Source organism: Anolis sagrei, chromosome 11, assembly GCF_037176765.1.
Source record: "Anolis sagrei isolate rAnoSag1 chromosome 11, rAnoSag1.mat, whole genome shotgun sequence".
Lineage (NCBI taxonomy): Eukaryota > Metazoa > Chordata > Lepidosauria > Squamata > Dactyloidae > Anolis > Anolis sagrei.
Window position 1 is genome coordinate 15,995,808 of NC_090031.1, and position 15,120 is coordinate 16,010,927.

At 45.1% G+C, this 15,120-nt stretch overlaps 1 protein-coding gene across 1 annotated transcript in view; it reads left to right on the forward strand.

The window, feature by feature from the left end:
* Positions 1-257: 257 nt before the first annotated feature.
* The window catches only part of LOC132763597 (dual specificity testis-specific protein kinase 1-like), a 38,600-nt gene continuing 23,737 nt past the window's right edge, over positions 258-15,120 (forward strand). Inside the window, exons 1-2 of the mRNA XM_060757226.2 lie at positions 258-392; positions 4,202-4,389. Coding sequence (XP_060613209.2) covers positions 4,213-4,389 — 177 coding nt within the window. The 5' untranslated portion in view covers positions 258-392; positions 4,202-4,212. The remainder of the gene's footprint in view (positions 393-4,201; positions 4,390-15,120) is intronic.

The window sequence follows — 15,120 nt, forward strand, 5'->3', positions numbered from 1 at the left end:
GGAACTCACTGCCTCAGAGTGTGGTGAAGGTTCTTTCTTCGGAGGCTTTTAAGCAGAGGCTGGGTGGCCTTTTCCCGGGAGTGCTTTGATTGGATTTTCCTACGTGGCAGAAGGAGGCCAGACTGGAAGGCCCTTGGGGTGTTTTTTGAATGGATCAGCTTTGTGATTCTGTTCTTGGAGGCTTAGGGCTGCCTCAGGGGCCAGTCCCACAGTGCTCCTCCCTCTCCTCCTCCTCCCTGCCTGCCTCCTTCCTTTCTTCCCTCCTTCTTTTCTTCCTGGGTGCTGATTTGGAGAGCGCTGGCTGGCTGGCTGGCTGGTGGCACTGCGCTGCTCCTTCTGCGAAGGCAAGCAAGGGAGGCAAGCCAGGCTCCAGATCCCACTCCCGGCAGCAGGTAAGGGCTCGGGCTACCTTTCTGCCTGCTCTGTAACCCTCAGGAAGGACTCAGCTGGCCAGGAGGAAGGGCCCAGGTCCTCCTTCATTTCCACAGGTGGAGAAGGAGGGATCCATCTTTCCCTGCTTAGTGTTAATTGCTTCTATTTCTAATTAATGTTTCTATTATGGAAAGGTAAGGGGGTGGTGGTGGTGGTGGTGGGACAGCAGATATTTCCACCTAAAATGTCCCATTGCACCTCTCCTTTTCCCTCCATCCTTACCTGGGGGCTGAAACATACCTCTCTCTGCCAATGGCGTTTGTTCCTGGCACAAAATCAGTGTTTGTTTATCTCCCACATCAGGGCTTTCACAACTCAGAAGCTTCGAAAGACAAGGAAGTACAACACCTATTACCCACTCAGCACTGAACAGAAAGGGGATGATGGGGTTTGTAGTCGAAACACCTAGAGGGCTTCATGTGGAGGAAACTAAATCTGATTTTTTTAAAGGGGTGCCCATTTCTCCAACCCCCATCTATCTATCTATATAAATGTAATGTTTGTTTGTGGGATTAACAGAACTCAAAAACCACTAATGAATTGACACCAAATTTGGACACAATACACGTATCAGGCGAACGAGTGACCATCTATATAAATAAAAATGTAGTGTTCGTTTGTGGGATTAACAGAACTCAAAACCCACTGGATGAATTGACACTAAATTTGGACACAAAACACCTAACAACCCAATGTATGTCCTTCACTCAAAAAAAAAAATGATTTTGTCCTTTGGGAGTTGTAGTTTCTGGGATTTATAGTTCACCTACAATCAGAGAGCATTCTGAACCCCACCGGCGATGGAATTGAACCAAACTTGGCACACAGTTCTCCCATGAGCAACAGAAAATACTGGAAGGGTTTGGTGGGCAGTGTCCTTTGGTTTTGGAGTTGTAGTTCACCTACACACAGAGAGCACTGTGGACTCAAACAATGATGGATGTGGACCAAACTCTACACGAATACTCAACATGCCCAAATGTGAACACTGGTGGAGTTTGGGGGAAATAGAATCTTGACATTTGGGAGTTGTAGTTGCTGGGATTTGTAGTTCACCTACAATCACAGAGCATTCCGAACCCCGCCAATGATAGAATTGGGCCAAACTTCCCACACAGAACCCCCATGACCACCAGAGTGGGCCACAGCAACGCGTGGCAGGGGACGGATTGTCTTTTCGTAAGTCTCCTTATGGCAATGGGTTTTAGGCTACATCAATACGAGCACAGTGCCATAGCCATAGTCCCCACCTTGTTCAGGTTTAGTCAGAACTATGTCTAGTTCTGGGCAAAACAATTCAATCGCTTGAGAAGCAGCTTTTGTCCTGAGAAGAGAAGAAATCTCATATTTGTATGCTATGTACCATGTATACATACACACATATTTGGTATATATCATATCAGTCATATCCAGTCATGCCCAACTCTGGGGGTTGGTGCTCATCTCCATTTCTAAGCCAAAGAGCCAGCGTTGTCCATAGACACCTCCAAGGTCATGTGGCCAGCATGATTTCATGGAGAACTGTTATCTTCCCGCAGGGAGCAGTATCTATTGATCTATTTATTTATTTATTTATTTATTATTTATTTACTTTGCTTATATACCGCTGTATCTCAAGCCCGAAGGCGACTCACGGCGGTTCACAAACAGTAAAAACAGTAGAAACAGCAGTGGTTCCATACAACATATAACAATTGACTTAACACATTATCCATAAATTACCAATAAGCAATTACAATGCACAATTATTACAAAAAACAACCGTACCCAATCTTCTCATCATCCAAGCGTAGTCCAGGTTCGTTGTCCATTGTTCCATTCCTATGTTCCATTACCAGATGGAAATCTACTCACATTTGCTTGTTTTTGAACAGCTAGGTTGGCAGAAGCTGGGGTTAACAGCAGGAGCTGACATCACTCCCCGGATTCGAACTGGTGACCTTTTGGTCAGCAAGTTCAGCAGCTCAGCATTGTAATCCACTGTGCCACTGGAGGCTCCTAACAACAACAACAACACAACAACAACAACAACAACAACAACAACAACATACTTTATTTATATTCCGCCCTATCTCCCTGAGGGGACTCAAGGAGCAGTACCTATTGATCTACTCACATTTGCATGTTTTCGAACTGCTAGGTGGGCAGAAGCTGGGGCTGACAGTGGAAGATCACACCGCGCCCTGGATTCGAACCTATGACCTTTTGGTCAACAAGCTCAGCAGTTTAACCCACTGCGCCACTGGGGGCTCCCTCATATATATATATTCTTTAGTGTTCCCCAGTGGCGTAGCAGGTTAAAGCGCTGAGCTGCTGAACTTGCTGACCGAAAGGTCGGCAGTTTGAATCTAGGCTGAGCTCCTGCTATTAGCCCCAGCTTCTGCCAACCTAGCAGTTTGAAAACATGCAAATGTGAGTAGATCAATAGGTACCACTACTGCTGGAAGGTAACGGCACTCCATGCAGTCATACTGGCAACAGGACCTTGGGAAGTGTCTATGGACAATGCCGGCTCTTTGGCTTAGAGATGGAGAGGAGCACTATCCCCCAGAGTCGGATATGACTAGACTTAAGGTCAGGGGAAACCTTTACCTTTACTATGATATGGTTTATGCCATATATACATATAACATATATGGTATAGATCAGATCATATGTATATGGTATTTCTCATATATATATATATATATATATATATATATATTCTTTAGTATATAGACAGTGTGTCACACATACCCCCCTATTTTATGACACACAGGCAGCACTTCGAACCAGCTGGTTCCGGATCCCAAAATGAGGCAGTGAATCACTAAAGATGCATATATATATATATTAATGTGATTAATTGAACTTAATAAAATGAATTAGCAAAACATCTCGGTTTCTGAAAACATAAGCAAGCAATAAATGCAAAAGTTTGGAGGGCACTCATTCAGTGATGGAAGAAGGCAGAAACCTGGAATGTGTTTGCAAATATATTAAGATCTGTCTAATAGTTAGACAAAATTATTTGCCCACATTGATGGAGATTTTGGTTATGATTTGAATCCGCCGAAGAATTGACTGGTAGCTCCTACAATAGAGCCAATGGGATATATCGGTTTGAATGTTCAATTATGGATCCAGAGAGGAGGGTTTGAATCTCAGCCTCAGAAGAATCAAAGGTAAACACTCCCTTTGAGTAAATAATGCCAAGAAAAATCTATTGCACATTGGAAACTACCTGAAAGTAGAGAAAGTCAGTATTCCTAATGCATCCTGAACATGTGCAGAGATGCTGAGGAAGGATATGAAACTGAGTGTGAATGTAAATATTAATCTCGGTCAAAATGCGTTCGTCGATGCTCATTTCAGAGAGAGATAAAAACCCAGGCAGGAACTCGATGTTTCTTTGGGTGACACCTGAGATAGTTGTTGTCTATCAGGTGCCAAGTTGTCTCTTTGGTTCCACTGGAAAGCTTGCCAAGTGTGGGATGTAGTTGGTGGCGGAGCATGAGAATCTGTCTAAGAGACTGACACTTGAAATGATAGCATAGATGCTCACATTGACACAGGATATGGGGGTGGCGTCGCTGCTTTGTTTTGAAACAATTTTCTTTTTTGGTGATCCTTCCATTTGGCAATTCAATAGGCCAGCCTCTTTTTGACAGATCTTCTGATGAGAAAACTTTTGTGTGTGTTGTTCTCTCTCTCTCTTTCTCTCTGTCTTTCTCTTCTGGCCCAGTTGTTTGAGACACAGCTGACTCTCTCAATCTCCCCTTTTTTGCAGAGCCTGCCTCAATGATGTGCGAAATGGGCCTGGTCTCCCCGGAGCCATACTGTGGGGAGGCCCCAGACTCCTATTGCCAGGACGATGACCGATGGCAGAGGCTCCGCACCGCCGTCCGGAAACTGGAATTCTGGGAGAACTTCGAGGCCGAGCTGATCGGCAGCGGATTCTTCTCCAAAGTGTACAAGGTGACATTGCCCAACTGTTTAAGCTGCCTGAAGCAAAATATGCAAATCTCAGACCCAAATTCTTTTCCTGACATATTTGTTTTTGGACTGTGGCTTCTAAGGAGAAATGTGAAGCGAATCCATGTGCATGTTAGTGGGAGTGGGAAAACATTTTCCCTCAATTTTTTATTGCCTGGATTATTTGAAAAAGTCATTTATTTAATTGTACAAAATGCATAAGGTTGTGGGTGAACAACAACTCACATCATGCCAGGTCAACTCCGAAAAACTCCATATTATGTGCTTTGAACTAGATTATCTGAGTCCACACTGCCATATAATCCAGTTCAAAGCAGATAATAGGGATCTCAGTCCCCTCAGGGAGAAAGGTTGGAATATAAATACAGTTATTATTATTATTATTATTATTATTATTAGGTCGTGTCAGGAGCGACTTGAGAAACTGCAAGTCGCTTCTGGTGTGAGAGAATTGGCCGTCTGCAAGGATGTTGCCCAGGGGACGCCCGGATGTTTTGTGGGAGGTTTCTCTCATGTCCCCGCATGGAGAGCTGGAGCTGATAGAGGGAGCTCATCCGTGCTCTCCCCGGATTCGAACCTGCAACGTTTCGGCCTTCAGTCCTGCTGGCACAGGGGTTTAACCCACTGCGCCATCAGAGGCTCCATCATTATTATTATTATTATTATTATTATTATTATTTGAAACACAACAAGATGAGTCCACAGCAGACACTCTGCTGGCTGTTGAATTGGATCACACGTCGGACACTTCCCAAGTGTCTAGGGCTGTGTGATGTATCGGCTATTATTATTATTATTATTATTATTATTATTATTATTATTATTATTAACACCACAAGGTGAGTCCACAGCAGAGACTCTGCTGGCTGTTGAATTGGATCACACGTCGGACACTTCCCAAGCGTCTAGGACTGTGTGATATATTGGCGAATAATGCGTGCAGATCCCAGTAAGGTGGTAATTTTGTCATCGCTGATTGTGTTTAAGTGCAGGCCAAGGTCTTTAGGCACTGCACCCAGTGTGCCGATCACCACTGGGACCATCTTTACTAGTTTGTGCCAGAGTCTTTGCAGTTTGATTTTTAAATCCTCATATTGTGTCAGCTTTTCTAGTTGTTTCTCTGCAATCCTGCTATTATTATTATTATTATTATTATTATTATTATTATTCTATATGGCAATGTAGAAGGGGCCCGAGGCACGTATTTTGATTTTTATTATATACACAGACACAAACATAGTTAATAATAATAATAAAATAATAATAAAATATTATTAATAAAATAATAAAAATAATAAACCCCAATATTTATCTATCATTAAAACTGAGAAGCTATCTAACTAATTACTACAACATACATTAAAAACAGCATCAAGGAAACACACCAACCTACACCAACCACGTATGTACTTACTACATAAGCTACAGCTATTTTACAAACCTTGCACTCATTGTCAAAACCAGGAATCTCCCCCTTTGCTATGGTTAGAAATACCACCCAGAAGGGGGTTTAGAAATACAGCAGTTGCCAGTTTGCGGGTGTGACGGGAATGACAGATTGAGAAACGGCCCACCATTGCCAGGGGAGAGAGTCTGGGAAGGGAAGAATGCGCCATGAATTCAGATTCAGAGATGCCCATTTTTTCACGGCTCATCTCCTTTCACTGTGATTAGCAACCTTTGCTTCTATTCAAAAAACCCAAGCCCCAGATTCTGAAAACAGTGACTCCTCTGTACACGATATTTCTATGTGAAAAGCAAATATTGTAGGAGATGTGTGTAATAGCGAACCCTATTCCTTTTAACTATGGAGGTACCGAAAAGAAGGGGTACTGCTTGCATAAGAGAATAAGTGGAAACTGTGGATAACTCTCTTTCAAGTCTAGGATTCTTCTATCCATCCATCCATCCATCCATCCATCTATCCATCTATCTATCTTAGAGTTAGACTGGATGCCCCTTAGGGTCTCTTCTAAGTCTAAGATTCATCTATCTATCCATCCATCCATCCATCCATCTATCTTAGAGTTAGACTGGATGGCCCTTGGAGACTCTTCCAAGTCTAAGATTCTTCTATCTATCCATCCATCCATCCATCCATCCATCCATCCATCCATCTATCTTAGAGTTAGACTGGATGCCCCTTAGGGTCTCTTCTAAGATTCATCTATCCATCCGTCTGTCCGTCCGTCCATCCATCCATCCATCCATCCATCCATCCATCCATCTATCCATCCAGCCATCCAGCCATCCATCCATCTATCTTAGAGTTAGACTGGATGGCCCTTGGAGACTCTTCCAAGTCTAAGATTCTTCTATCTATCTATCCATCCATCCATCCATCCATCCATCCTAGAGCTAGACTGGATGCCCCTTAGGGTCTCTTCTAAGTCTAAGATTCATCTATCTATCTATCTATCTATCTATCTATCTATCTATCTATCTATCTATCTATCTTAGAGTTAGACTGGATGGCCCTTGGGGACTCTTCCAGGTCTAAGATTCTTCTATCGATCTATCTATCTATCTTAGGGTTGACTGGATGGCCATTGGCGTCTCTTGCAAGTGTAGGATTCTTCTAATCTCTCTCTCTCTCTCTCTCTATCTCTATCTATCTATCTTTGAATTTGGCCCTGCACAGTGTAATTCCTTTGTGTTTTAATGTTTGATTTTATATTGCTGTGCCGTCTATTATATTGGTTTTGTATTTTATGTAATTTATTTTCTGGTTTTGTTGTGCTTTTGTGTAATATTGTGTTTATTGTACTGATGGGCGTGGCCTCATGTAAGCCGCCCCGAGTCCCCCTGGGGGAGATGGAGTGGGGTATAAATAAAGTATTATTATTATTATTATTATTATTATTATTATTATTATTACCCACCCATCTAGGCTGTGGATTCTATGATACCTCTTTCTATCTGTTCTTCAATGTAGCACCCTCTAGTGAGTTGGACTACATCTCCCATTATCCCCAATCACTGTGACATACTGGATAGAAGCAATAGGAATTGCAGTAGCCGAACAGTGCCTAGTTTGGGGAAGGCTGGCAAAAGTTCTGGTGCTGCATTTTGTGCCACCAGCCCCTCCCTAATCTGCTATTCTCAGCCTTATTATTTCCTCCACTATTCCTAACAGTCTGTTATTGAGAGAGAGAGTGTCGTGAGCGAGTGCGTAAATCTCTTTTATTCTTATCTAAAAACAACAGGCGAGAGACAATATGTCAGCCCGCTTTAATCCTGAAAGCAAATGTAAGCTCATTGACTCAGTCTGTTGCCTTGCTACAAAACCAACGTCAGTCTCCGGAGATATTTGTCACTTCCGCACCACTGATTTTGGTCCGAGGTCTGGCTTTCCCACCTTTTGGTGGGACCACTGCTCTTTTTATCTAGGTACTTGGGGATTGTGATGAGGTGAACCCTTATCTAAGACAGACCATGGGAAAAGAGGGGATTCTGGGGATTGTAGTCCAAAAAAGTAAGATTTTTCGAACTGGATGCCCCGAGGGACAAAACATTGTCCTGTAGAGTTGAAACAATTCCCAGACTGCAAAGTCAACAAAAGGGTAGTGACAAATTTTCACATTTGTGGGCTTTTGTGTAGAATGGCCTGTTCTTGCCCAGCAGCCTTTCTGCCCAGGCGCCCTTCCTACTCACAAAGCGGCTCTTTCTCGGAAAGGGACACAACTCTCCTTTTGTTCAAGATTCATGTTACACCATGACCTTTTTGCTGGATGCATTTCTTTCTGCTTTCTTCCTTTCTGTTTTGCCAGCTTTTCTTTGGTGGCTGAACCCCTCTTTTTCTGGCTCAACTCTTTGCAAGAGGTTGTTGTTGTAATGCTTGCCCACATCTCACTGGATGGAGATTTGAGCCATCCATGAATTCAGAGTCTATCCAAAATCAAGGCATCAATGAGGTCTTGCCGGGTAAATAATAATAAATATAATCTATATAAATAAAAATGTAATGTTTGTTTGTAGGATGAACAGAACTCAAAAACCACTGGACGAATTGACACCAAATTTAGACATAAAACACCTCTCAGGCAGAGGTGACCCTAGGTAATTTTCAACAGTATGCAAACAGTATTTTGACACCCCCCCCCCCAACCAATCACTGATATATATTTTCTGTTTCTTGTGGGAGTTCTGTGTGCCATATTTGGTTCAATTCCACCATTGGTGGAGTTCAGAATGCTCTTTGATTGTAGGTGAACTATACATCCCAGTAACTACAACTCGCATATGTCAAGGTCTATTTTCCCCCAAGAGCGCCCCCTGGGCAAAATCAACTATACTGCGAATGCTTACTTTGCGTAATGGTTGAGCCGCCCCTGCTCTCAGGCCAACGAGGGACCATCACTCACAAAAACACTGAAAAACACAGCAGAAGGAGCTTAAAAAAACAAAAAAACAAAAAACAAAAATACATTACAACGCTCACACAAAACCAAATATATTTATTTATTTATTTTATTATTTGCATTTGTTAACCGCCACTCTCAGCCCGAAGGCGACTCGTGGCGGTGTACAGAACATAGAACATAAAGACAACAATTACAATAGATCAGGACCATAACACATATCTTACTAACACACAACTAATTAAGCTAAAAATCCGCTTCGTCTTGTTTGAATCATAATCAATCTCGTAGTCATAGTCCATTCCGGTGGTCATTCCAAAACAACGCACTTAATTGAAGGCCTTTTCGAAGAGCCAGGTTTTCAGGCCCTTGCGGAAGGCCATGAGGGAAGGCGCCTGTCTGATTTCAGCAGGGAGGGAGTTCCACAGCCGGGGGGCCACCACCGAGAAGGCCCGCTCTCTAGTCCCCGCCAGGCGTGCCTGTGAGGCAGGCGGGACCGAGAGAAGGGCCTCCCCGGACGATCTCAAGGTCCTCGTGGGCTCGTAGGCCGAGATGCGGTACTCAAGGTATTTTGGGCCGGAACCGTTTAGGGCTTTGTAGGTTAGCACCAGCACCTTAAATTGGGCCCGGTAGCTAATCGGCAGCCAATGGAGCTGGGACAGCAAGGGCGTTGTGCGCTCCCTGCGTCCCGCTCCGGTTAACAACATGGCTGCCGCGCGCTGGACTAGCTGGAGCTTCCGGGCCGTCTTCAAGGGCAGCCCCACGTAGAGAGCGTTGCAGTAGTCGAGGCGGGATGTGACCAAAGCGTGTACCACCGTGGCCAAGTCAGACTTCCCAAGATACGGGCGCAGCTGGCGCACGAGCCGAAGCTGTGCAAATGCTCCCCTGGTCACCGCTGAAACCTGGGGATCCAGGCTCAGTGATGAGTCCAGGGTCACACCCAAGCTGCGAACCTGCGCCTTCAAGGGGAGTGCGACCCCGTCCAGCACAGGCTGTAACCCTATACCCTGTTCGGCCTTGCGACTGACCAGGAGTACCTCTGTCTTGTCTGGATTTAATTTCAGTTTGTTCGCCCTCATCCAGACCGTCACAGCGGCCAGGCACCGGTTCAGGACTTCGACAGCCTCCTTAGTAGCAGGTGGGAAGGAGTGACAGAGTTGGACGTCATCTGCGTACAGGTGACACCGCACCCCGAAACTCCGGATGATCTCACCCAGCGGCTTCATGTAGATGTTAAACAGCATGGGGGACAGTATGGAGCCCTGAGGAACACCACAGGTCAAAGGCTGTGGTGTTGAACAGGAGTCCCCCAATAACACCTTCTGGGTACGACCCTCCAGAAATGACTGGAGCCACCGCAAAGCGGTGCCCCCAAGACCCATCTCTGCAAGGCGTCCCAGAAGAATACCGTGGTCGATGGTATCGAAGGCCGCTGAGAGGTCCAGAAGCACCAACAGGGACACACTCCCCCTGTCTAGCTCCCGGCGGAGATCATCCACTAAGGCGACCAAGACCGTCTCGGTACCATGTCCCGGTCTGAAGCCAGACTGTGCCGGATCCAGATAATCCGTGTCTCTCAAGAATACCTGGAGTTGTGAGGCCACCACGCTTTCCATGACTTTGCCCAGGAAGGGAAGATTGGAAACAGGCCGAAAGTTGTCAAGTTTAGTGGGGTCCAGTGATGGTTTCTTCAACAGCGGCTTTATAATAGCCTGTTTTAGGCTCGCTGGAATCGTGCCTTCCCGAAGGGAGGCACTAACCACCACCGTTACCCACTCAGCCAATCCCCCTCTGGCCTCTTTCAGAAGCCAGGATGGGCAGGGGTCTAGGATGGACGTGGTGGGCCTCATTCCTCCAAGTATCTTGTCCACATCCTCGGGTTTCACAAACTGAAAAGAATCCATCAAAATAGGACAAGCAGGTGCTTGTGTCACATCCACAGAGACTGCATTTAATGTGGCGTCCAGCCCAGAGCGGATCAAAGCGACTTTGTCTGCAAAGAACCGAGCAAATGCTTCACAGCGCGTGGCCGAGTTGTCAGGGCTCCCACCTGAGATAGGGGGAGTTAAAAGACCTCTGACAATCCGAAACAGCTCCGCCGGACGGTTTTTTGCAGACGCAATAGTGGCCGCAAAGAAAGTTTTCTTTGCGGCTTTTATTGCCGCGGCATATGCCCTTAGAAAGGACACAAACCGTGCTCGATTTGGCTCGCTTGGGTCCGAGCGCCACACGCCCTCTAGTTCCCTCTTCCTTCGCTTCATCGCTGCCAGCTCCTCAGTGAACCAAGGAGCTGGTTTAGCTCGGTTACTTGAGAGGGGACGTTCCGGAGCGATCCTGTCAATTGCCCTGGTCATCTCCCCATTCCAGAGAGCGACCAAGGCCTCGACATGGTCACCTACCGAGGTGGCGGGAAAATCCCCAAGAGCCGTCAGGAATCCGTTCGGATCCATAAGCCTCCTGGGGCGGACCATCTTAATGGGTCCTCCACCCTTGCGGAGGTTAGGGGGCGCAGTGAGCCTGAATCTGATCAGGAAGTGGTCGGTCCATGGCAACGGAGAGATAGACAACTCCTCCACACCGCCACCCTGCTCCCATCCCTGGCAGAAAACCAAGTCCAATGTGTGTCCAATGTGTGTATATATACACAAACACATATATATACACACACATATGCATATACACACACAAAACACATACACAGAAAGGAGGAAGGAAGGAGAGAAGGAGGGAAAGAGAGAAGGAAGGAAGGAGAGAAAGAGGGGGAGAAAGAGGGAAAGGAGGAGAGAAGGAAGAGAGGAGAGAAGGAGGGCAGACAAGGAAGGAAGGAGAGGAGGGAAAGAAGGAGGGAAGGAGAGAAAGAAGGAAAGAACGAAAGGTAGATAAGGAAGGAAGGAGAGAAAGAGGGAAGGAGAGGAGGCAGGAAAGAAAGATGGGTAGAGAAAGGAGAGAAGGAGATAAAATAGAGAAGGAAGGAAGGAAGGAGAGAAAGAGGGGGAGAAAGAGGGAAAGGAGGAGAGAAGGAAGAGAGGAGAGAAGGAGGGAGAGAATGAAATAAAGTGAAAGAGGGAAGGAGAGAAGGAATGAAAGTGAGAAAGAGGGAGGAAAGGAAGGGACAAGAAACGATGGAACCAAAGAGCAAAGGAAGCGAGAAAAGAAACAGGTAGAGGAGGAAGAAAGAAGAAGGGAAAGAAAAAGAGGGAAGGAAGGAAAGAGGGAGGGAAGGAAGGAAGGAGAGAAAACCCGAACAACAAATTACAATACAAAAATACAAATTGCAGTAAAATAAACACCATAACAATAAAGTATAAAACATCAAAGCATATAAACAATATACACAAAACATAGAAACCAAAACATAATGACAGAGAGAGGGCCACATGTACATAAAATGATTTAAAAATTCAGGGTGAGATAAAGGGGCAGAACTATTTGTAAGGGAGACCTCATAGAGACAGAGAAATAAACAAACCTTCGTACAAGGGGGTGGGGGGGAGAACTCCTGGGACAAGAACGTTGAGGGAGCAATAGCATAAAATGATGTGACTTTGTGCAATTGTGCCTTTGCAATTTCTGTCAATTTCTGTTGGGGAGCTAACAATCACGCATGTGCCCTAAATGGCTTGTCTTTCTGTCCTGTCTTTGCTCTCTTCCTTCTTGTCTGTTTTATTTATTTTATTCATTTATTTACAGTATTTATATCTCACGCTTCTCAGAGTGGATCACAGAACACATATACAGCAAACATTCAATGCCGTTATACACCGACAGACAACTGTACATAGAGGTATATATAGGCTTTCCCATCTTCAGCATCTTGGAGGCTGTGCTCAGTTCCGGCCACAGGAAGGTGGTGCTGTCACTCCATCTTTCCTGCCAAAGAGTTTTGTTCATAAATTGGCATGTTTTTCTGGCACTTCCTTATGGGTGTCTTTTAAATAAGTTCCTGCTTAAAGTGGTACCTATTTATCTACTCATATTTCTGTTTTCCATCTGCTAGGTAGGCAGAACCTGGATTGAAAGGCCAGGAGCTCACCCTGACCCGGGCTATGAACTGTCTGTCAATCTTGCAACTGGCAAAATTTAGTGCAGCTGGTGGTTAACCTGCTGTGCTAAAGCCCAGCCCCAAATTATACCTCTCCCAAATTAACATTTGCATGGATCTTTGCGTATTGTCTATAAAGGTAATTGTGCTGCAACTCACATAGACAATACCTTTGATGTTAAGAAGTTATAAAAGAGGGGTCTCCTCCTTTGTTTCCCAGTCCTGTCCAGTCCCAGTTGTCGGTTATGTAGTACCATTCTCTGTCTTTCTCCATGGGCATGGAGCATGGCCTGCTTCTTGGGCCTATGTGGAAGCTGAGGAATCCACCTTTTATTCTATTTTCTTTTGGATTATGTATTTGATATACTGCAGCCAAGTTAGCTCTACCTGTGATGTAAAAATCAGGAATAAAGAAAGACAATGTATAATCCAATTGTATAACGGCATTGAATGTTTGCTGTATATGTGTTCTGTAATTCGTCCTGAGTCCCCTCAGAGAGATAGGGCGGAATATAAATAAACTATATTGTTGTTGTTGTTGTTTTGTTGTTGTTAGGAGCCTCCGGTGGCATAGTGGGTTAAACTGCTGAACTTGCTGACCAAAAGGTCACCAGTTCAAATCCAGGAAGCGAGGTGAGCTCCCGCTGTTAGATTCTGCCAACCTAGCAGTTCAAAAATAAGCAAATATGAGTAGATCAATAGATACTGCTCCGGCGGGAAGATAACAGCGCTCCATGAAATCATGCTGGCCACATGACCTTGGAGATGTCCACGGATAACGCTATTTATTATTTATTTATTTAGAGTTTTTATATTTAGAGTTTTCTCACCTCCGGGGAGGGACTCAGGCTGGCTAACAACATAAAATTCAATACAATAAGAAAAACATTATAGGTCGTCAATATAAAATACATTAAAACACACTACATACAATTCATACAAATGACAGCAAAAATCAGTTCGTCCAAAAAAATCACAAATTCATCGCCATCCGCCAGAAAGGTTAGCAGTTATTGACTCAGTCATCATTCTGCGAATGCAGTATCCCAAAGCCATATTTTTACCTGCTTTTTAAACGTCAGGAGGGAAGAGGTAGATCTAATCTCCATCAGGAGGGAGTTCCAAAGCCAAGGGGCCACCACCGAAAAGGCCCTGTCCCTCGTCCCCACCAAACGCGATTGCGAAGGCAGTGGGACCGAGAGCAGGGTCCCTCCTGAAGATCTTAACAACCTTGATGGTTCATAGGGGAGAATCCGTTCGGACAGGTAAACTGGGCCAGAGCCATTTAGGGATTTATAGGTCAACACCAGCACTTTGAATTGTGCTCGGAAGCTGATTGGCAGCCAGTGGAGCTGGCGCAACAGAGGAGTAGTATGCTCCCTGTACCTCGCTCCCATTAGTAATCTGGCTACCGCTCGTTGTACTAGTTGTAGCTTCCAGGCAGTCTTCAGAGGCAACCCAACGTAGAGAGCGTTGCAGTAGTCTATATGGGATGTAACCAGAGCTTGGACCACCGTGGCATGTACCACCGCTGGCTCTTCATCTTAGAAATGGAGATGAGCACCACACCCCAGGGTTGGACACGACTGGATAATGCCAGGGGAAAACCTTTACCTGTTATCATCATCATCATCATCATCATCATCTACACTGCCAGATAGTCCAGTTCAATGCAAGCCATCTGCATTCTGAAACTGCATTATATGGCAGTTATTTATTTGTCATGTCAGGGCAACCAGTCAAATATATTACATTTCTAACAGAACAAAGCAAACAAACAGACAAAATACAAAATTTGTGAAGTTTGGTAGTTGATTAAATGTCCTTTGACCAGTATCTGGCCACTTGAAGTGCTTCTGGTGTTGCTGCAAGAAGGTCTTCCATTGTTCATGTGGCAGGGCTCAGGGTGCATTGAAGCAGGTGGTCTGTGGTTTGCTCTTCTCCACACTCGCATGTCAAGGATTCCACTTTGTAGCCCTATTTCTGAAGGTTGGCTCTGCATTTTGTGGTGCCAGAGCGCAGTCTGTTCAGCGCCTTCCAAGTCGCCCAGTCCTCTGTGTGCCCAGGAGGGAGTCTCTCATTTGGTATCAGCCATTGGTTGAAGTTCTGGGTTTGAGCCTGCCACTTTTGGACTCTTGCTTGCTGAGGTGTTCCAGCGAGTGTCTCTGTCGATCTTAGAAAACTATTTCTAGATTTAAGTTGTTGACGTGCTGGCTGATACCCAAACAGGGGATGAGCTGGAGATGTCTCTGCCTTGGTCCTTTCACTATTGGCTGCTACTTCCCAGCGGATGTCAGGTGGTGCTATACC